A 24380-nucleotide genomic window follows, 5' to 3' on the forward strand; every position below is an offset into this window, starting at 1 on the left:
CAACATTGCTTTGTGTGTGGGAAATTATGTCTCGCTGACTTGATTGAGTCTTTTGAAGAGGTGACAAAGAAAATGAAGGCAGAGTGGTAGATGTTGTATGTATGGACTTCAGCAAAGCGTTTGACAAATTCTGTATGGTAAACTGGTTAGTAAGATGATCACGCGATCTGGGGGAGTTAGCCAATTACGTACAAAATTGGTTGAAAGGTAGAAGGGTTTGTGGTAGAGGGTTGTTTATTTGGGCTGGAAGCCTATGACCAGTAGTCAGCAACAAGGATCAGTGGGTCCACTGCTTTTCACTGTTTATATGAATTATTTGGATGTAAATATAGGAGGCATGGTTAGTAAGTTTTCAGATGACATCAAAATAGGTGGCATAGTGGACAATAAGATGATTATCTGAGTGCAATGAGACCTTTATCAAATGGGCCAATTGGCTGAGGAGTGGCAAATTGAGTTAATTTCAAATGAATGAGAGGTGTTGCATTTTGGTGAGGCAAACCAGGGCAAGACATTATGCAGTCACTAGTAGGGCCCTGGGGAGTATTGCTGAGGGGAGTACGGGTGCATAGTTCCTTGAAAGTGGAATTACAGGTAGACAGGGTGAAGAAGGCATTTGATAATTTTGCCTTCATTGGTCAATGCATTAAGTGTAAGAGTTGCAACGTCATGTTGCTGCTGTATAAGACATTGGTGAGGCTACTTTTAAAATAATGTGTACAATTCTGGTCACTCTTCTATAGGAAAGATGTTGGGTGGTATATTTCAATACTAGATGGCATAGGTTTAAAGAGAGAGGGGAAAGATTTTAAAAAGGACCTGAAGGGTCACTTGTTCATTCAGAAGTAGTATGCTTATGGAACGAGTTGCCAGAGGAAATGGTGGAGGCAGGTACATTTACAGTATTTAAAAGGCGTTTGGGTGGGTATATGAATAGGAAGGGTTCAGAGATGTATGAGCCAATTGCTGGTATGTGGGACTGGGTCAGATGGAGATGTCTGGTCAGCACAGTTGAGCTGAACACTGTTTCTGTGCTATATGACTTTAAATATATTTTAAAAATGCAGGCTTGAACACTTGCTGCATTTTAAACTTGTCCTGCTTTCTCTTCCTTGTTTGAACTGTTACCTTGCCCCAACATGTTCCTTTATTCATAGTGACCAATTTTTTGTAATACTTTGATTTCTGAATCATCTCAATACACACCATTCCAAAAATTCTAACAATTAAATTTGTAGTCAGAAAACATCATTTGCTGCATTTTTTTTGAAGAGCTGTCCAATTGTCTCCATTCCTCAGCTTTTCCCGGGTCTTTGCAAATTCCAAATATGATGATATGGTATCTGGTTCACTTACCAGGAGTAGCAGGTTCTATCTGAACTCCACATACATTTGAAGTCTCCCTTTAACTTTCTCAAATCTATAAGGAGTACAGCCCCAGCTTGTCTAATTTTGCCACATAATTGAAATCCATGGTATCATCCCAGTAAAACTGCTCTACCAGCTGAGACCTTGACATTCTCAAAGTGTAGTGTTCAGCATTGTATGGAATTATCCAGCTGAAGTCTAAAGAAAGATTTAAGGTTTACGATGACTGTATTGTTTGCATTCAGTTTACTGCCCCTGTTTACAAAGCTGCATCTTTCTGAACTGACTTCCCTTCCACTTCTAAGAGTTGTGAATGTATTCTTGAGTTACTGTGATCTTGTAGCACATACAATATTACAGTTTAGATTGTGCTTATTCTGTTTCCTTTCAGTGTACATAACTTCACACTTGGCATAAAAAAAAATTGCATGCTATATGTCTGCCCATTTTACTTAGCTATGCACTTCTGAAGTCTGCTGCTCTGTTTTGCTGTTACTATACTTTATAAGTTTTGAACTGCAAATCTCAAATCTTCTGCATCCAAATCCAGTTATTCTTGTATCAGAAAGTGTCTTTCATATTGAACCCTGAAGGACTTCAATGCACTTCTCTTTTGACATGGAAGTATTGGTTCATGGATACTCTCTGCTTCACCATTCCTTAAGCAATTGCATGCTCAACTTAAAATTATCTCTTTACAATAAAATTGTCTGGCAGGTGCATTTACCTTAATAGCATAATGCTGAATAAACAGTTTCTTGATTTGCAATGTTTTTATTGTACTCAAAATTAGAAAGTCGTTCTCAAAATAAACAGCCATGATAAAAATTTTGGTAGTTGTAAGAGGCAGTGAGAGGGAAGGAAGAACATTTAAAGACAATGTGGGATAGTGTCTGGAAAGGGAGAGATGAGAATTTATACAGGAACAAAACAACAAGCTGGTGAGAAAGGAGTATTTGAATTAGCTTGACAAAAATGAACACATTTTTTCAGTACTGAATACAAGATTTCCGTGACCCAAAGGCAGATTTATTCGTGATAAATTTGAAATAATTTTAGACTACAAAGTCACGTAATATTTGTTTCTCATTATCATGCAATGCAATACTTTCAAAGTTATATGTTGTTCTGCCAGGAAAAACGATCTTGATGAAGTCTTTACAAATTTAATGTTTTTATAGTATATGATTAATCATGAAAACACTGCACATCTCTTAAACTGGTTATAATGCTGAGGTTCCTAACACTCCAAACATTCTCTTTGGAATGTTATCTGCCTTTTGCCTGTGTATATACCCTTATTGAAATACTATATAAATACAAATTGTTGCATAGCTGTTGATGCTGTCTTTTTTCTCTGATTAGAAATTGTGGCACAAAGGTTGGGGGTGAATTTTAACATAGTCAATTTGTGTTTTTTAAAAAAAGTCAGCAAGTTTGTGCACTTGATGATAAAGTACTTTACACTGTCATTTTAAGGAATTGTTGAATATGTTCATCTTTGTAAATAGAATAGGAATTGATTAAGTTTTCATTGAAAGGTGAACTGCTGAAAACCTCTTCCTGTGTTTAAGATTTTTGAGGACAAAGGGAGCAACCTTACTAGCAATGGCTTACTACCATGGATGGTCAGCCAGAGTGCAAAAAAAAGCTTTTGTCAGATGCAATTCTTTGCTATGTTTAGACATAGATACTTGGTACAGGAGTGCCTAAAGCAGGGAGTCAATGACTTGCCTGTTGTGAAGTTAGGTAAAGTATTTGTGTATTGGAAGATAGGGTGTTAGAAATTGATGTTTGTAAAATGATAGTGGGGGAGGAAAGAGTGCGCAGTCTCTTTAAAAGATGGGTTGTTTTGTGCATAGCGATTTTAAAAATGGGTATCTATGGGTAGCAGCTTGCCTCTTCCTGGTGTTTGAATCGAAACATTTATATGAAAATTCTACTGTTAGCAGGCAAGGAAGCACTTTTACCAAGACAACAGGTTTTTAAATTTAGCTAATTAATTTAAACCAGACACTTGGAGACTAAGGACCAATTAAATTTAGGGGGCTCAGTGGCTCTGCGGTTAGCACTGGTGCCTCACAGCACCCAAGGTCCCAGGTTCGATTCTGGCCTCCGGTAATTGTCTGTGTGGAGTTTGCGCATTCTCCCCGTGTCTGCATGGGTTTCCTCCGGGAAATCAGGTTTCCTCCCACAGTCCAAAGATGTGCAGGCCAGGTGAATTGGCCATGCTAAATTGTCCATTGTGTTAGGTGCATTAGTCAGAGGGAAATGGGACTGGGTGGGTTACTCTTCAGATGGTCGGTGTGGACTTGTTGGGGCAAAGGGCCTGTTTCCACACTCCAGGGAATCTAATCTTAAAAAAAAATTTAAGTCTGATGGCTTTGACAAACTACAACCAACCCATTTGTAAAGAAATTAATAGGTCATCAAGGGTATGAAACAAAACAGCATTTGAAAATCAGTGGAGAATCTGAAGAGATAGCGCTGTCAGCTCTGAGTAACCATCATCTGACTAAAAAGTACAGCAGCACTCTTAACTAATATTCCTGAATCCAGAATTCAACAGAGTAGGGCATACCCGATGCAAGAATTCGAAGGAGGAAGTGTTCCTGAAAGAAGGTCAATGGAGGGGGCATGAAACGTTCCAGAAAACACATCCTAGCTATGATTTTAAGAGACTGAATTCTACTGTTTTATTATACAAGTTGTAATTGTATTTATTCAAACAGCATACGATTATAATTTTGCATTATTTAGGAATAGTTAGTAGTTAGAGGGGAATTGTTTGGTTTGTTAGTGGGGGGTAAATTCCTCTAATCCGTGCCTTTGGTGCTTTTTTGTTTTTTTGTTAGTTTTTGCAAGTTTTGTAGGTTTGTTGGTTTTAGCTATTTTAGTTTATATATCTTTGTTTCGTGGACTTTCTTGTGCTGAAGCTCAGTGATTCGTAGTTAGTTCTTCCTCTCTGAAGTCTAAATGGTGCTACGGAAGGTGCTATGGCTAAGGATGTGTTCAAGTATTATACCTGGAACATTAAACGGAGTCGCTTGCCGGTCAAGAGGAAGAAGGTACTTTCCAGTCTTAAAGGGGAAAGGGTGGATGTTATCCTATTGCGCGAAACACACCTAGATGATGCAGAGCATCTGAAACTGCAACAGAATGGGTATGGCCAGGTTTATTTATCATCTTTTAATACTAGGACCAGGGGAGTGACCATTCTGGTTAGGAAGAATCTAACATTTAAGTTGTTAGTGTATTAAAGGCACACAGACAATTTGTAATCCTTAAAACTTTGATACATGGGGAGGAATACTGAGTCTTATGTTAATTGTGCCTCGGCCCACCCTCTCAAGTTCTTGATAGATGCATTTTCTAGACTGGTTAGCCTCACATCTCAGCAGATTGTCGTAGAGGGGAATTTTAATTGTTTAATATGATAGATCCTGTGATGGACAGATCGCCCAAAGGCCCTCCATTATCATCACAATCTAAGCAATTAAGGGATTTGTGTGTTGAACTGGACTGGTAGGTGCTTGGAGGCGTTTTCACCCTACTGGCAAAGATTTTAAGGTTTTCTGGAATCCACACAAATGAATTGATCTATTTTTGACTCCTGCAGTGCACTTGGGCTTGGTGGTGTCATGTACAATTGGCAATATCACTTTCTAATCACGCTGCAGTATATCTAATGGTCAAAAGTAAGGATACTATGGTAGGTTCGAGGCATTGGTGATTGGATCCCTTTATCCTTAAGATTTGGAGGTGCCTGTGTTGGACTGGCGTGGACAAAGTTTAAAAATCAGGATTAGAGTGGGGCTGGAAAAGCACAGCAAGTCAGGCAGCATCCGAGGAGCAGGAAAATCTACATTTCGGGCAGGAGCCCTTCCTGATGAAGAGGCAGCATCTCAAAAGCCCGTGCTTCCAAATAAACCTGTTGTACTATAACCTGGGGTTGTGATTTTTAACTTTGTTCAACCTTGAGTCATAGAGAGGTACAGCATGGAAGCAGACCCTTCAGTCCAACCCGTCCATGCCAACCAGATATCCCAACCCAATCTAGTCCCACCTGCCAGCATGCGGCCCATATCCCTCCAAACCCCTCCTATTCAGATGCCCATCCAAATGCCTCTTAAATGTTGCAATTGTACCAGCCTCCACCACTTCCTCTGGCAGCTCATTCCATATATGTACCACCCTCTGCGTGAAAAAGTTGCCCCTTAGGTCTCTTATATCTTTCTGCTCTCACCCTAAACCTATGCCCTCTAGTTCTGGACTCCAACCCCAGGGAAAAGACTTTGTCTATGTACCCTATCCATGCCCTTCTTAATTAAGTATACCTCTATAAGGTCACCCCTCAACCTCCAACGCTCCAGGGAAAACAGCCCCAGCCTGTTCAGCCTCTCCCTATAGTTCAAATCCTCCAACCCTGGCCACATGCTTGTAAAACTTTTCTGAACCCTTTCAAGTTTCACAATATCTTTCCGATAGGAAGGAGACCAGAATTGCACGCAATATTCCAACAGTGGCCTAACCAATGTCCTGTACAGCCGCAACATGATCTCCCTACTCCTGTGCTCAATACTCTGACCAATAAAGGAAAGCATATCAAACGCTGCCTTCACTATCCTATCTACCTGCAACTTCACTTTCAAGGAGCTATGAACCTGCACTCCAATGTCTCTTTGTTCAGCAACACTCTCTAGGACCTTACCATTAAGTGTATAAGTCCTGCTAAGATTTGCTTTCCCAAAATGCAGCCCCTCGCATTTATCTGAATTAAACTCCATCTGCCACCTCTCTGCCCATTGGCCCATCTGGTCAAGATCCTGTTGTAATCTGAGGTAACCCTCTTCCCTATCCTCTACACCTCCAATTTTGGTGTAAAGGACAAAAAGTAGAGGAGCCAGCACTGATCCTTGTGGCACTCCACTGGTCACAGGCCTCCTGTCTGGAAAAGCTACCTTCCACCACCACCCTTTGTCTTCTACCTTTTGAGCCAGTTCGGTATCCAAATGGCTAGTTCTCCCTGTATTCTGTGAGATCTAACCTTGCTAATCAATCTCCCATGTGGAACCTTGTCGTATGCCTAACTGAAGTCCATATAGATCACATCTACCATTCTGCCCTCATCAATCCTCTTTGTTACGTCCTCAAAAAACTCAATCAAGTTTGTGAGACATGATTTCCCACACACAAAGCCATGTTGACTATCCCTAATCAGTCCTTGCCTTTCCAAATAGATGCACATGCTGTCCCTCAGGATTCTGTCCAACAACTTGCCAATGTCAGGGTCACTGGCCTATAGTTCTCTGGCTTGTCTTTACCACCCTTCTTAAACAGTGGCACCACGTTAGCCAACCTCCAGTCTTCCGGCACCTCACCTGTGACTATCGATGATACAAATATCTCAGCAAGAGGCCCAGCAATCACTTCTCTCGCTTCCCACAGAGTTCTTGGGTACACCTGATCAGGTCTTGGCGATTTATCCGCCTTTATGCATTTTAAGACATCCAGCATTTCCTCCTCTGTAATTTGGACATTTTGCAAGGTGTGACCATCTATTTCCCTACGGTCTATATCTTCCATATCCTTTTCCACAGTAAATACTGATGCAAAATACTCGTTTAGTATCGCCCCCATTTTCTTCGGCTCCACACAAAGGCCGCCTTGCTGACATTTGAGGGGCCCTATTTTCTCCCTAGTTACCCTTTGTCCTTTAACATATTTGTAAAATCCCTTTGGATTCTCCTTAATTCTATTTGCCAAAGATATCTCATGCCCCCTTTTTGCCCTCCTTATTTCCCTCTTAAGTATACTCCTACTGCCTTTATACTCTAAGGATTCTCTCGATCTATCCTTACATATGCTTCCTTCTTTTTCATAACCAATCCCTCAATTTCTTTAGTCATCCAGCATTCCCTATACCTACTAGCCTTTCCTTTCACCCTAACATGAATGACCTTTTTCTGGATTCTCGTTATCTCATTTCTGAAGGCTTCCCATTTTCCAGCCGCCCTTTTTACCTGCGAGCATCTGCCCCCATCAGCTTTTGAAAGTTCTTGCCAATACTGTTAAAATTGGTCTTTCTCCAATTTAGAACTTCAACTTTTAGATCTGGTCTAAACTTTTCCATCACTATTTTAAATCCAGTAGAATTATTGTCGCTGACCCCAAAGTGCTCCCCCACTGATACCTCAATCACCTGCCCTGCCTCATTTCCCAAGAGTAGGTCAAGTTTTGCACCTTCTCTAGATGCATCCACATACTGAATCAGAAAATTTTCTTGTACACACTTAACAAATTCCTCTCCATCTAAACCCTTAACACTATGACAGTCCCAGTCTATGTTTGGAAAGTTAAAATCCCTGACCATAACCACCCTATTATTCTTACAGATAGCTGAGATCTCCTTCCAAGTTTGTTTCTCAATTTCCCTCTGACTATTATGGGGTCTATAATACAATCCCAATAAGGTGATCATCCCTTTCTTATTTCTCAGTTCCACCCAAATAATTTCCCTGGATGTATTTCCAGGAATATCCTCCCTCAGCACAGCTGTAATGCTATCCCTTATCAAAAATGCCACTCCTTCTCTCTTGCCTCCCTTTCTACCTTTCCTGTAGCATTTGTATCCTGAAACATTCTAGAGGCATGTTTCTGTAATTGTTATGATATCCCAGTCCCATGTTCCTAACCGTGCCCTGAGTTCATCTGCCTTTCCTGTTAGGCCCTTTGCATTGAAATAAATGCAGTTTAATTTATTAGCTCTATTTTGTCCCTGCCTGTCCTGACTGTTTGACTCGCTTCTGTTCTCAACTGTACAGTCTCAGATTGATCACTTTCCTCGTTTATCTCCCTGGGTTGCATCCCTCCACCGTACTAGTTTAAATCCTCCTGAGCAGCTCCAGCAAATTTTCCTGCCAGTATATTAGTCCCCTTCCAATTTAGGTGCAATCTGTCCTTCTTGTACAGGTCACTTCTACCCTGAAAGAGATTCAAATGATCCAAAACCATGCATTAATCTGCTGTATCCTCCTATTCCTGCCCTCCCTCACTGGCTTGTCTCACTGGGAGCAATCCAGATATTACGACTCTCGAGGACCTCCTTTTTAAATTTCTGCCTAACTCCCTTTAATCTCCCTTCAGAATCTCAACCTTTTCCTTTCCTATGTCGTCGGTTCCAATGTGGATAATGACCTCTTGCTGATCCCTCTTCCCACCTGAGAACATTCTGCACCCTTTCTGAAACATCCTTGATCTTGGCACCAGGAAAGCAACACACCATTCTGATTTGTTGTTGCTGGCCACAGAAACAGCTGTCTGTCCCTCGGACTAGAGAATCCCCTAACACAATTGATCTCTTGGAACCCGACTTACCCCTCATTGCATTAGAGCCAGTCTCCATACCAGAACCTTGACTGTTCGTGCTATGTTCCCCTGAGAATCCATCTCTTCCGCCCCCCCCACCCCCCACCACTTTCCAAAACCGAATACTTGTTTGAAATGGGTTTAGCCACAAAACACACCTACACTAGCTGCCAACCTCTCTCACCTTTCCTGGAGTTAACCCATCTATGTGATTGTATCTGAGACTTGTTCCCCCATTCCTATAACTGCCATCCATCACATACTGTTGTTGCACATTTATCATTGCTTCTAACTGTCTCTCCAACCGATCCATTCAATCTGATAAGATTCGCAACCAACAGCATTTATGGCAGATGTAATCCGCTGTAATCCTTAAACTCTCTGAATTCCCACATCTGACAACAAGCACATTTCACTCTACTGAAGGCCATTTTTGCTTCTTCACAATCTATAGACCCCGAAAATAACTCAGTCTTATTCCCCTACAAACAATGCCCCAGGCTAAATTAATAGTTATAGCTTATTTTTAGTTTATATGTTTTTTGAGATATGTCTCTTGATTAATCAAGAAAGATCACTAAGGCAGACTTTCTGTAGGTCACACTTAAAGCAACAATACACTTATCTGCTTCTGTGCTGTGAACTTCACCCAACAGTTCCTCCAAGATCATTTGTGAATTTCACTGTTATTTTCCCAGACGCACTCCGTTGTCCAGCGATATATGAATTCAAACAACAAAGGCAGTGTCTGTTTCTTTCTCTCTCTCCTGCACTGACCTCACCATGTGTTTCCTTTCTGTGCTTCTCCCTTTTAAAACTGCCATTGTTTTGACAATTTTGTTCCAAAGTTCCAAAACAATGCAACAACATATAAAACAGTAATTGCGCTCCTGGAATTCAAGGAAATCCTCTCCAGCACCTAAAATACCTCAAAAGGAGCAGCTGTTACAGACAGAAATTTTTCCTGTCCTCCATCTTGGATTACCCAGAATCTTTGGGATAGCAAGTTTACTGAATTCTTTTCTGCTGAATTCAGAGCTTTTTTTTAGATATTAGACATTAATTCAGGCTTGGCCATAAATTCTCTAGAACCCATGCATTCTCTGTAAAACTGTTAAAGCCTATGATAGGGGGTTAGTTATTTCCTGTTCCCTAGTAAGAAACAGTGGAAGCTGAGCAGCAATGCTTGCTCCAGACACCTGAAGGCAGCTGAAAAGGCATACTTCGGTAGGACCTCATTGGCTAAACTGCAGAGGGTCACAGCACTTTGCGCCACACTAAACTCCATGCTCTCTCAGACAGCTAAGAGGGAGCTTACATTTGCAACGGCTGAGCATGAGGATAAACCAGGCAATTACTTAGCATTTCTTGCCGAGCAGTGCTCCTCAAGCTATTACCTCAATCAGAAAGGATACTGGAAATTTAACCCATGATTCTAAAAGGATTAATTTGTCATTTCGGAAATTTTACTCCAAACTGTACCAATCTGAAAGTTGTGAGGATGGGCGAGTTAGGATATAATCCCCTTTTCAAAAAAAAAGAATATGGACCTTCTGGGAGCAACTCCTGAACAAGAGCCTCTCCATCAAGCCCGTTGTCAGTGTTAGAGGTTCAGGAGGCAGTGAGGCAGCTTCAGAATGGAATGGCACCTGGTTCTGATGGACTTCCTCGTGAGTTTCGTAGGGAATTTATAAGTATACTATCAGCACCGATGCTTAAGATGTTTAAGGATTCACATAGCCGTGGCCACCCCCCACCATATTTGAGAAGCAAACATCTCTCTCGTAAAAAAAAGGGAAGGCCGCGGAGTACTGTGCTTCTTATAGGCCCATCTCACTCCTGAATGTCTACTTCAAAATTCTATCTAAGACTCTTGCACCAAGATGAGAAACTGTACTGCCCTCCATCATTGAGGATCAAACGTGTTTTATAAAAGGTTGCAGGTCATTGAATAATGTCGGGAGCTTACCCAATATGATCCAAGTATGTCAACAACAATCGGCACAGGGATTAGTGATCTCTTTAGATGTGGAGAAGGCATTTGACTGGTTCGAGTGGCCATATCTTTTTTTATACTTTAAAGCAGTTTGGCTTGGGGGAGGGCTTTATCAGATGGCTAAAGGTTTTGTATAGTGACCGTCTTGCCATGGTCCTCGTCAATGGTGTGCAGTCAAGCAATTTCAATATCCTTAAGGGCAGTTGACAGGGCTGCCCTTATCACCATTGCTTTTTTTTATTGGTGATTGAACTGCTGGCAGAGGCAATATATAGGAATCCCAATATATCTGCCTCAAATGTGGGGACGAAGTCACCTATTACTGTGGGCTTTTACTATGTTTCGTTGAGCTGTATTATTGTTCCACATGTTTTTTTTTAGTTACTAGTTATTGTTTATTTATGTAATTTGAGTTTCTTTGTATTGTTTTGAATTGTTTGTTATATTCAAAAACCTTTTTTTTAAATAAAAATATTTTTTAAAGAAAGTTAGAGTCTGCCCTGCTTGTTCTGGAAATTGCTGGATATCTGTCCCATTAACCTTTAACCTTTCTTGTACAGCTGAAATCTCCTGAGGTTTAAAGCTCTGGTTATGTTATTTTCCAGAAGTCTTGATTCCAGCATGATTCAAATGGAGTCTATCCCATTGGAACAGGTCCCTCCTTCCCCAGTACTATTGCCTGTGTCCCATGACTTCAAACACATTTCTCCTGTAACAATCTTTGAGCCCCTTGCTTTTTTTTTAAATTTTGCTAACCCTGTGCTAATTTGCTCTTTGCTCAGGTCATAATCTGAAGATTATTATCTTTTTGGTTCTGCTTTATAATTTTAGCCCCTAGCTGCTCGCATAACCTCAACAGAACCTCTTTCCTCCTATTGGTACTTATGCTTACAACTGGATTTTTCCTTTCCTCTCCCAAATCTCTTCACCCAGGCATTCACTAAAGTCTTTGGGACTCTCAATCCTGGCCACAGTGTCTATTCCTCTTGACTGTACTATCCCTGATTTGCAAGAATGTTTATTTCTCCAACCTCTCCCCCCCCCCCCCCCACCCCCATCTTTTGATCTTTTAGTTATAAGATTATGTATCCCGCCCCACTAGCTACCTGACGAAGGAGCAACCCTCCAAAAGCTTTTATTTTCAAATAAACCTGTTGGACTATAACCTGATGCCATGTGACTTTTCAACTTTCTAAATAGTGGACAGGATTTTCGGAAACTGGAAGTGAGTTACTTATTACAGAATTCCTAAACTTTGATCTACTGTTGAATGCCCTGAGGAACTCCTGAAGTATTGTTCTTGGACTGAGGTGATTTCAACAACAACAGCAATCATCTTTTGTCATAGGTTTGACTCCAACAGTGAGGAGTCACCATAGACACCATCCCCTACCCCCTTCCCTGTCTTACCTCCAGTGTTCAGTTGAAATATGCTGAATTGTACCAAAAATGCAATAAGGTCAAGAACTGATAGAATAGAAAGCTAACTGCCATTGAGTAGGTATTTTCGAGCAAGTACTGCTTGACTGCACTGTCAATGACCCTTTTCATTACTGATATTCAAGAATAGATTAGTAACTGACCTGATTGGATTAGTTTACTTTCTGTATACAGGACATATCTGGGCTATTTTACAAACTCTCCTGGGTGCATAAACTGTAGCTTGGTTAGAGGCACAGCAAGTTCTGAGTGGATCGTCTTGGTTGAAGACTGGCAACTGTGACACAGGAGACCTCAGGAGGAAGTCAAAATGCATCATTCATTTGATAGTTCTGACTGAAGATGGATGCAAGTGCTTCAGTTTTGATTTTTGAACTGGTGTTGGTTCTCCCATCATTGAGATTGGGAATATTTATGAAAATGCATCCTCCCTTTAATTGATTAACTGTTCACTGCCATTCACAACTGGATGTAGCAGGACTTCAGGCCCTTGATAGGATCTGTTAATTATGGGATCGTTTTGCTCTATCTGTCACTTGCTGCTTCTGCTGTTTGGCACTCACTAATCTTGTAGCTTGACCCCTCATTTTTTAGGTATTCCTGGTGCTATTTGTGGAAGAACCTTCAGTACTTTTTTTTTAACCAAAGTTGATCTCCGGGTTGATGGTCATGGTAGAGTGGGAGATATCAGGCCAGAAGATTACAGCTTGTGGTTGAATCCAATTGTGCTGCTACTGATGGCCTACTGCATCTCTCAGTTGCTAGATCAGTTGTTTGTGCTGTTTGTTCAGCATCATCATTGCTAATCTTCAATGTAAAACAGGATTTTGTCTCCATGAGGACTGCACAGTGGTCACTCCCGGCAGTGCTGTCAATGATGGATGCATCTGCAGTAAGTAGATTGGTGAGGATTTGGTCAAATAAGCTTTCCCATTCTGGTCGTCTCACGATTTGCTGCAAACTCACTCTGACAGTTGTGTTCTTCTGAACTCAACCAACTCAACTCGAGGAATTAAAATTTTGGGTTAGAGCCCCTGGGTTGGTCACATGTCACAACTGCATTCCGGTTACCAAAGCAAATTTTTTCAGCCAGCTCAAGATACTGTAACAAGAGGAGAAAAAAGGAAGGGCTTCCAAGACTCCATGCAGGCTTCCTTCAGAAGTACAACATAAATATCAATGAGTGGGAGACCCTCGTGGATATGAAACTAACTTGGAAGAAGTTCCAGTTTGATTGGATACAATTCTTTGAGAATACCTGACAAGAGAGAGTACTGAAAAGGAACCAGAGAAAGGAATGCCAGTGATTTGAAGGCCAAAAGTCCAATACCACTTCCTGGAAACACCTGCAAAATTTGTAGTCTGTCAGCTCTAGGATTGGGCTCATTAGCCATATGCAAGGACACACAGGACGCATGACCAGAGGCATGCAATTTTCTAGGTGGACAATCAGTCATTAGCGAGTCATTGCAGACCATGACTTCCAGAATAGCTTGGGATTCTACATAATTTTACTTGTGTTTTCTCATGACCCCTCTCTGCTCTTCTAATTGCTTTCTTAATGAATGATTTTATTGTCACTTGCATTTTACAGTAAGAAAAACAGGAAAATAGTGATTTTTTTTTCCCTGATGCCACAATCTGGTACCATTTTGAATAGTTTTAAGATGAAGGAAAAAAAATGTTGTGGGCAAATTGGAGGTGATTATAAAAGAGTATTTACAGACATTTAGAGAGGCAAAAATTGATTAGGGATAGTCAGCATGGTTTTGTGCAAGGAAAACAGCGTCTCACAAACTTGGTTTGCGTCTTTTGAGGAAGTTACCAAAAAGATTGATGGCAGAGCTGCAAGTGTTTATTTGGATTTTGGTAAAGCCTTTGACAAGGTCTGCATGGTAGACTAATTAGTAAAAGTAGGTTACATGGGATTCAGGGTGTGCTTGCCAATTGGATACATTATTACCTTAAAAGCAGGAGCAGAATAATGGTGGAGTGTTGCTTTTCAGACTGGAGACCTGTGACCAGCGATGTTCCACAGGGATCGGTTCCAGATCCCCTCTTGTTTGTCATTTGTATAAATGATGTAGATGAAAATATCAAAGGCGTAATTAGTAAGCTTGCGGATGACGCCAAAATTGATGACATTGTAGACCATGAAGGTTTTCTAAGATTACAAAGAGATCTTGATCAAATGGGTCAATGGGCTGAAAAATGGCAGATGGAATTCAATCTGGATAAATGTGAGATATTGCATTTTGGTACAACAAACAAGGGTAGGGTTCGTACAATTAATGGTTGGATGTTGGGTAGTGTTGTAGAACAGAGGAGCTAAGGGGTGCAGGTACATATTCTTTGAAGTATGTGCCATATATAGACAAGGTGATTTTAAAAAAAAGGTTTGATACGCTTGCCTTCATTGCTCAGTGCTTTTGTGTGTAAGAGTTGGGAAGTCATTTTGAGGTTGTCCAGGACATTGAGGCCTTTTCTGGAATACTGTGTACAGTTCTGGTCACCCAGTTATAGGAAGGATGTTATCAAGTTGGAGAGGGTTCAGAAGAGATTTACCCGGAAGTTGCCAGGTATGGAAGGTTTGAGTTATAAAGGCTGGGAACTTTTTCACTGGAGCATTGGGGGTTTACAGAAGGTTTTAAAATGAGTAATATAGATAGACTTAATGTAGTTGTCTTTTCTCTAGCATGAGAAATTTCAAGCCTAGAGGGTATATTTTTAAGGTTAGTGGGGAGAGATTTTTTAAAAAAAAAGACAAGACAATTTTATTTAAGAGGGTGGATCACAGAACTCCCTGAGAAAGTGGTCAGTGTGGTTAACAATTATAACATTTAAAAGACATTTGGATAGATACGTGAATAAGGAAGGTTTGTAGGGATATGGGCCAGGAGCAAGCAGGTGGGACCAGTTTAGCATGGATTGATTGAACCGAAGGGTCTGTTTCCACGCTGTATGACTCAATATAGCTTAGTCTATCAGTCCTGAGCCAGCATATCGATGATGCCTGTCCTGCCATCTCGACTCCACTGTCTTGTCGTCACCTGCACCAGACCCTTCAGCATCAGAGTCACTTCTCTTGATGCTGCGCCCACCTCGTCACTGTCGCTGTGATGCCTTTCTGCCACTAGCGCCAGACCCAACCAACAACTAGGTTGCAGTCCTCAGGTGCCATTTTTTGTTGCTGGGCCCACCACGCTGCAGATTTTGATGCCAGGTTCCATGCTCACACCCTGGAAAGTACGTAGGAGCTCACTTGCTACCTCGAAGTCTGTGTAGGGCCCCCCTGCCACCGCCAGTGGTAAATAAACAGAATCATGTATGTAAGTAAAAGTTTTCTTTTTTTAAAAAAAAGGAAAAGAAAGAAAAGCAGGTGGACCAGTCAAGCCCTGGCACAGAAGCCCTGCTCCGTGTCCATTTAACTCGGTGTATTACCTCCCTGCACTTTCTCTGCTTCACTAGGGTCTCCGTAGATTTGCTGCCTTTGTGCCTGCTGAAAGCCCCTCTTTTCTAGTGTAGAGCAGCTGTCAAAGGCTCCCAGGTCAACTTCCTCCTCACTGTAGAACACTGTCCACATCTGGTGGGACAGAATACTCCCAGGGGTCATACTGTGTGGGACATTATGAAGTATGTTTCCATGAGAATGAGTGTGTCAGGTTGTTGCTTGACTAGTGTGTGGTACTGCTCTTGCATGTTAGTAAATGGGACTTTACAGGGTCAACAGACTGGGTCGACCAGTGTTGCTTCTAGTGACAAGGTTGACGTTGGGCCATCTTACCTGGTTTCTTTCCTTTTTTTAAAAAAAATCTTTATAGCAGTTTGCCATCAAGTGAAGGCCAAATCTTGAGTGTATGTAAGATAGGTTAGCGAGTTTTTAGATTTGTTGCTCAGGTTGAGGTTTTGGATGTAGGTTTGCTTGCTGAGCTGGTAGGTATGGTTTCAGATGTTTCATCACCATACTAAGTAACATCAGTGAGTCTCCAGATGAAGCACTGGTGGTATGGCCCACTTTTTATTTGTGTTTATCCCTAAACACACACAAAGTGGGCCATACCACCAATGCTTCACCCGGAGACTCTCAGATGATGTTACCTAGTATAGTGGACAGTGGATAGGTTAGCAAGGAAAACACCACCAAGGTTATTCTGTTGACTTGATTGCCAAAGCACTAAGTGGTTCAGGCTGGCAGCTGCAAACATCAGATTGATCATTATGTGTTTACAATTGAGAATTTTTAGAGTGCCTAATGGAAGGGGCCTTCTCTTCTCTCTAAAATAGGAGCGTATCCAGTCATCTTATTCGGAAAATGTGGTAATTAAAAATTAGATCATTTTTAATGTGTCGTGGGCAATCTAAATTTAATGACGGAAAACTTTTCACTTCCATGGCATATTCCATTGTCTCCATTTTATCCAGTTAAAGTGTTGTACTTGTATATAAAAATGCACAAAAACACTATCCTATCTAATATTGCATTGGTGTGATTTTAGTAGCATATGTTACAGTGCTAACTTAATTTATTTTGTATAACAAACTACTTGGGACAAGGAACAACTTCTCAGCCCTTATTTATTGATCAAATTTGTTTTTGCAGTTTATGCTTCTAATAAATTTTACTTATTCTTACAATAGGTATTTGGAATAGTAGATTCCCCCAATTACTCTGGCAGTGGTATAACAAGGCCAGTCATTGCTGAACAAAAGATCAAGTGGCAGCCAAATTCTACTGAACAAGCAACTGATGCAAGAAATGGAGAACTTAGTAAAGAGCTTTTGAATGACTCAGAGGTGAGTCATCTGAAGAAATATTGACAAAATTTGCATGAATATATTTGTCCCAAATCTTTCCAGCATCAGAAGGATTTTTAAATACAAGGCCTAAAGTTCGTTCTTTGCCAGTTAAAGCAAATTTTTGCTGCATTCCTGAATGATGGGACTTTATTCAGTAAGCAGCCAAGCCACACAAACCAGGATGGTCATAGATATCTTCGCTGTATGTTACATTAGCTGATATAAGTTATGTAATGTTTTTGTAGTCAAGACTAATTTATATGAGAAAATTCAGCTGGTTGCAATTCAGTGATCCTTATTAAGGTCCCATAAGCGATTAGCATGTAAAATTAGAGGACTTGAGACAGGGATAGTATACGATATACTGGATAGAGAACTGGCTGACAGACAGGAAATAAAGAAAATGAATAAACCTTTTTTTTCGAGTGGCAAATAGTGAGTAGTGAGTACCACAAGGATCAGTACTTAGACCCTAGCTATTCATAGTAAATATCTATGATTTTGATGAGGAACTAAATGTAATATCTTCATGTAGCTGAAGATACAAAGTTTGGTGAGAGTGAGAGCATGTAGAGATGAATCAGTGAGATTTGGGCAAGTTGCGTGTATGGACATATGCATGGTAGGTGAAGTATAAGGTGAATAAATGCAAGGTCATCCACTTTGCTAGTAAAAACAAGAAGACATTATTTTGACAAGTTGGAAAAAGGGAATGTACAGTGAGGTCTGGGTGTACTTTTACAGCAGTTGCTGAAAATATCCATGCCAAAACGTTCACTGCTTTCCAAGGAGAAGTGCTCAGGGCTAAAGGACTTAAATTGTACAGGCAAATGTGAGAATGGGGCACTGAGTAGATTGATCAGCCATGATAATATTAAATGGTGGAGCAAGCTTGAGGGTCCGAATGGCATATGCTGCCTCTGATTTTCTGCATCTGTGGTAGAAATGTGAATACAGTCAGTGATGTTTGGAATTGATTCAATTCCACTATCAAATTCTGCTTTATCACTGTTACCCTTGACCCCTCAATCTGCTGGTCCAGCAAGGTGTTTTAAACAAGCCAAAGTTTCCTCTTCAGTCCCTGTCAGAAAATCAATTTCTTAGTCACCAACTCCATCCCTCTCGTCTAAGCTGAAACAACCCTTTACTTGCAATCTGTTCTGCCCACACATCTGCTGAAGTACCAAGATGAACACTTGGTTGTACTTAAATGACCAACTCTACCATTGCCTAAGCTCATTCACTGCCAGAATACTCTTGCCCTACCTTTGTTATCTCAAGATTTAACTATTCCAATGTTTTCATGGTTGCCCTCCATAAATTTATCCTCGCATAGAAGCATTCAAGCTATGACTGATGATTCATTTCAAGTGGGCACTGACTGTTTCAGTGTCTGAGATATTGCAAACATCTCTCTCAACACTCTGAAATAATCAGAGGACATCCACACTTATGACCTTTTTTGTGGGAGGGAAGGTTAGTATTTCTTAAAATTCCTCATTGAATATGAATGTCACTGGCCGGACCAGCATTTATTGCCCATCCCTAATTTCCCTTGAAGTTGGCAGTGAGTTGGCTACTGTAGGTAGACCCAAATTCCATTAGGCTTAGAGTCCCAAGATGTTGGCCCAGCAACAGTGACGAAGCAGTGATACATTTCGAAGCCAGGTTGGTAAGTGGATTGCTGTGAAGCTCGTAATTAGTATTCCCATGTATTTGTTGTCCTTGAACTTCGAGATGGTTGTGATTGTGGGATTGAGAAGTGCTGTCTAAGGAATTTTGGTGAACTTATAAAGTGCATTTTGTAGATAGTAAACAATGCTACTGATTATTGGTATTGTAACAATTGATGTTTGTGGATGTGGTTCCAATCAAGTTGGCTGCTTTATTCTGGATGGTGTCAAGCTTGAATGCTGTTAGTGCTAGACTCATCCAAGCAAATGGAAAGTATTCCATCATAATCCTGACTTGTGTCTTGTAAGTGATGGACAGGCTTTAGAGAGAGATGAGATGCTCACCATGGGATTCATAGCCTCTGACCTGTTGTAACTACTGTATTTATACAGTTGGTCCAGTACAGTTTCTGGTCGATGGCAATGCTGCAGATGTTAATAGTGAGGGCTTTAGTGATGGTAATGTCATTCAATGTCAAGAGTCAAAGGTTAGATTCTCTGTTGTCATTACCTACCATTTATGTGGCATGAATGTTACATGCATCTTATGAGATCAAACCTGGCTATTGTCAACGTCTTGCTGCATTTGGGTATGGACTGTTTTCATTCTTTAGAAGTCATGAACAGTGCTGAACTTTGTTCAGTCAACAGCACATGGTCCCACCTGAGACTTTGTGATGGAGGAAAGTCATCACTGAAGCAACTGAAGATGATTGGACATAGGACACCACCCTGAGGACTTGGGGCTGTTGTGATACAGTGCAAGTTCTGTCTCTACCTCTGGTCCAGGAGACCCAAGTTCAAGACACAGCTGCAAAGATTTGTCCTCATATCTCTGAACAATTTGATTTAGAAAATATTTACTCTGAGGAACTCCTGCAGAGACTTCTTGAACAATTGACCTCCAGCAACAACATCCATCTTTTTGTCAGGTATGATGCCCAACTAGCAAACTGTTTTCCCTGATTTCCATTGACTCCAGTTTTGCTCAGCCTACTTGATGTCAAGGCCAGTCACACTCCTATCACCTTCGGAATTAGCTAATTTATCCAAGTTTGAACAGGGGGCAGGAGCTGATTGGCCCTCGAATTCAAACTGAGGAACAATTTGCAGATTATTGTTAAATACTAGCTGCTGGATAGTACTGTTGATAACAACTTCCACCACTGAATGATAATTGAGAATAGAGGTTGTAACAGCAATAGTACCCAGTGCTATTTCTTGATATCACCTGGAATAATCAAATTGATTGAAGTCTGGCATCTATGAAGCTGGGGGACATCTGGAAGAGAACGAGATGCAGTTCTGGCTGAAGATTGTTGCAAATGCTTCAGCCTTATCTTAATGAAGCAGCTGATGATGGTGGAACCTAAGACACTACCAACCAACTCATTTGAGGTGTCTTGAAGCTGAGACTTATTGTTGCAAAAATATATTTTGATAAAAATGTATTTATGTACATTGACTGCAGCAATTTGATGCAGTTTTTGCTCATGAAGAACAAACAAAAGATTGGAATTTGGTGATCAATCTTGTACAGTAATATTTACATACATTTGAGGAACCCCCATTATAATTCACCAGAAAGATCTTCAACAATGGTCTTTCCTCACTGTGCCTTGGCAGCAGCTGCCCCAAGGTTTAGTGCGCTCCTCAGCATATAGTCCTGGACCTTTGGTATTGCTAGCCTGCAACATTGGATTGAGGTAAACTCTTTGCATTGGAAGATTAGCACATTTCGGGCAGACCAAAGAGCATCTTTCACCAAATTGGTCTTCCAGGTACAGTTGATATTTGTCTGTGTGAATGTCGGGGAACAGTTGTGGAGCATAAAGTTCTGAGTCACGGAGCTGCTAAGGCCAACTCTTAACAAAAACTACTACATCTCTTCCTCTCTTCAGAGATGCAAAGGCACATTCCAGAAGGAGCGTGAGAGTCTGTTTGTCAACACAGCTGCTTCAAGGGCAACATGTGCTGGAGGAGATAATCCAGGCATATGTGAAGGATCTCACAGGTACTGCCCTTCTCACCACCAGCCAAGTGACATCTTGATGCTTGTTAGAAAGTTCTGGTCATGAAGCATTCTGTCAAATGCCATTGATTAGTCTGCTCAGGAAGCAGCCCGACTGGATTAGTCCTCTCCTATTTCCGCAGGATCTCAAGGATGTGGTGTTCTGACCACTGCCTGATGGATTTGTGATCAATACTGTGTTTCTTCTCCCATCTTACAGGCGAAAGCTCAAGCAGGTGACCCTCTCGCAGATTCAGGTCCAATGCTGGTCAGAGGAGGCAGAGAATCAACTCCAGAGCTGTCTGGAATCAGCTGATTGGGACATGTTCAAACAGTCCATAAGTACCTTGGACGAGTACGCCACCACCATCACAGACTTTATCAGTAAGTGTGTGGAGGACTGCAACAGAGGAATTCAATCTGGATGTTCCCCAACAGGAAACTCTGGATGAATCAGGACATACAGAACCTGCTAAAAACCAGGTGTGAGGTCTTCAGATCAGGAGACCCACTCAAATATATACAGAATCCAAGTATGACCTTCGCAGAGCCATTAGGACAACCAAGGACCAATACCGATCCAAAATCGAGACTCAGACAGACACCTGGTGACTATGGCAAGGACTGAGTGACATCACAGGTTCTAAAAAGACGGTGCAAGATAGCAGATGATGACACATACCTCCCAGATCATCTCAACTCCTTCTGTGCTCACTTTGTGCAGAAGCTATTCTGACAAGTCCTGACTAACCTATCCCAACAGTCACTGCATCAGAAGTCATCTGTTTTCCTTCGTGTGAATTCAAGGAAAGCGGTGGGACCAGACGGAGTACCAGGCTGTTCACTCAGGGCATGCGCAGATTAACTGGCAGAGGTCTTCTTGGCATCTTCAACCTCTCCCTGCAGCAGGTCACTGTCCCTGCCTGTTTCAAGAGGGCCAATATCATCCCTGTGCCTAAGAGGCCTCATGCAGCATGTGTCAATGACTCCCGCCCAGTGGCCCTAACTTTGGTGGTTATGAAGTGCTTTGAAAGGCTGGTCATGGCATTAATCAATTCCAGCCTCACCACTACTCTCGACCCACTCCAATTTGCCTATCGGACCATTGATCCATGTCAGATGCCATATCACTTATCCTTCAGTCCTCCCTAGACCATCTTGCTGCCAAGAACAGCGACGTAAGAATCCTACTCATTGACTGCAGTTTAGCCTTGAGCACTATTATCCCCTCGAGATTGATTATTAAACTTGGGGATCTCAGACTAAGCCCCACTCTTTGCAACTGGATTCTCAGTTTCCTGACTCACAGGTCACAATCAGTGAAGAATGGGGACAATATTTCATCGTCACTAACACTCAACACTGGAGCCCCTCTCCCCCAGCCATGCGTACTCAACTCTCTTCTGTGCTCACTGTATACCCCTGACTGCTTCGCCAAATACCAGGCTAATGCCATTTACAAGTTCGTTGATGACACCACCAAAGTTGACTGAATCTCAGATGGCGATGAAACAGACCACAGACAGGAGGTGGATGACCTGGAAAAATGGTGCACTGAGAACAAGCTAGCTCTCAATGCCAGCAAAACCAAGGAACTCATTATTGACTTTTGGTGGGATGTTATTCATGCCCCCCTAACATGAACAGAACTGGAACAAGTGGAGTGTGTCAATCTCCTGGGAGTGGTCATCCACAACAAGCTTTCTTGGACTCATGTAGATGCACTGGTTACAAAGGCCCAACAACGTTGTTTCTTCCTCAGGCAGCTGAGGAAATTTGGCATGATGGCGAATACCCTTGCCAACTTTTATAGATGCACCATTGCAAACGTTCTGTCTGGATGTATCACTACCTAGTATGGCAACTGTACCATTCAAGATCAGAGAGTGGTGAACTTGACCTGCACAATCACAAAGGCTAACCTCCCATCTATAGAATTCATCTACCAAGCCCTCTGTCAAGGAAAGGCTACCAGCATTCTTAAAGATCCATCCATCCTGGCAATGTTTTTCTACAACCTCTACCAAGAGGGAGAAGGTACAAAACTCTGAACACACGCATCAGCCTGTTAGAATACTGAATGGACACTCAAACTCTGAACATTCGCCTGTACCTGTGTTTTTGTTTTCAAAAGAGAAAATGCTGGAAAATCTCAGCAGGTCTGGTAGCATCTTAAGGAGAGAATGGAATTGATGTTTCGAGTCTAACTGACCTTTTGTCAAAGCTTTTGTTTTGTTGCTGTTTACCTATCAATTAATTATCTAAGCTATTTAACTATGTGATTTGCATGTATTGCTTGCAAGACAAAGCTTTTCACTGTCTTGGTACAAGTAACAAATTCACTTCCATTCAATTCCATTCAGTTCAAAAGTGTTCTCACTTGTCAAATATTTTCATGAGGGACAGGTAATATGGAAGCTTTGAACGACTTGGAGCGTTCCGTGGCAATGAAGCCAGGCTCATACTTCGCAACACAGGGGCCAAGTGGATGGAAGATAAATAATATTTGACAAACCTTTTGGAGTTTTTGAGCATGTAACTATCAGAATACATCTGGGAGGGGGGTGTTGGTGTTAGTGAAATTAAAGGGATGTGTTATGTTAGAATTTTCAGATGGCATTTGATAAGGTCCCATGCAAGTTTGTAAACAAAGTTTAGAGCAGATAGGATTGAGGAGGCTGGGAGGTGTTGTTGGACTTTAAAGGGACTTGTGTGTTTGTTCATGATTCACTGAAGTTAATGTGAAAGTGCAACAACCAATTAAGAAGTCAAATTGTAAGCTAGACGTTATTACAGGAGAATTTGTGTATATGTGCATAGGTGGCTTAGCGCAATTGTGTAGATCCTTGATGAGACAGCATTTGGAATATTAAATCATCGACTTGCCATTGGTAGAGTGCAATGAAGGTCCACCAAATGAATTCATAGAATCGTAGAATCAAAGCACTGAATGGTCGCATTCTATTTCTTTTGTTGCATTCTCAATCTACATAAAATCTGCGGTTGCTGAAACCTGCTGTAGAGATCTGATAGGTTTTTGATCTGAAATATTGATCTGACTCAAATTTCTCTCAGCAGGTTTACTGGCTATTAGTTGGCTGTTTTCAGGGTTTTCTATTTTTGTCAGTTTCATGTGTCAAGTATAAAAAGTCATGTCCCTTTTAGATATACTTGTGCATAAATAAACACTGAACAAAATTGGGGAAATAAACTGTTTGAAAATTTGGAGAAAACAAAATAGCTGGAGCTTTCTGGAGGAGCAAATTACTGCAGATGCCGGAATCTCTACTGAAAACAGCAAATGCTGGAGATCACAGCAGGTCAGACAGCATCCATGGAGATACAGCAAGTAAACATTTCGAGTCTAGATGACCCTTCTTCAGAAGTGAAATGTGGACCGGACAGCATTTATGCCATAGTTTTGAGGTGTGAGGTTAATGGGTGTCGGGTACTCGTGGAGAAAAATGTTGATAGTTCAGATAAAGTGATTGGAATGTGAGAATGGTGGAACAATTGTGTGTCTAGCTGCCAGACTCGCAAGGAAAGACAGTCCCACTAGGATGGAGGAGAGGAGAGAGGACATGATAACTACTGAATGTAACAAGCTGAAAGAAAGGGAAGAAATGGGAGTTGGTTCACAATTTGAAGGCATTGAACTCAATTTTTAAGTCCAGAAGGCTGTAAAGTGCATACTCTGAAGATGAAATGTTGTTCTTCCAGTTTACAC

At 41.3% G+C, this 24380-nt stretch overlaps 1 protein-coding gene across 12 annotated transcripts in view; it reads left to right on the plus strand.

Annotated features, from left to right (window-relative positions):
* Nucleotides 1–24380, plus strand: part of cep170aa (centrosomal protein 170Aa) — a 168265-nt gene that overhangs the window by 69601 nt on the left and 74284 nt on the right. For 11 of the 12 annotated variants that reach the window (XM_060831300.1, XM_060831304.1, XM_060831303.1 and 8 more), the window contains one exon: nt 16811–16966. The exons of the other annotated variant lie outside the window; for it this stretch is intronic. In XM_060831300.1, the coding sequence (XP_060687283.1) occupies nt 16811–16966 (156 nt within the window). The remainder of the gene's footprint in view (nt 1–16810; nt 16967–24380) is intronic. 12 annotated transcript variants of the gene reach the window in all.

This window comes from Hemiscyllium ocellatum, chromosome 10 (genome assembly GCF_020745735.1).
Source record: "Hemiscyllium ocellatum isolate sHemOce1 chromosome 10, sHemOce1.pat.X.cur, whole genome shotgun sequence".
Classification (NCBI taxonomy): Eukaryota; Metazoa; Chordata; class Chondrichthyes; order Orectolobiformes; family Hemiscylliidae; genus Hemiscyllium; species Hemiscyllium ocellatum.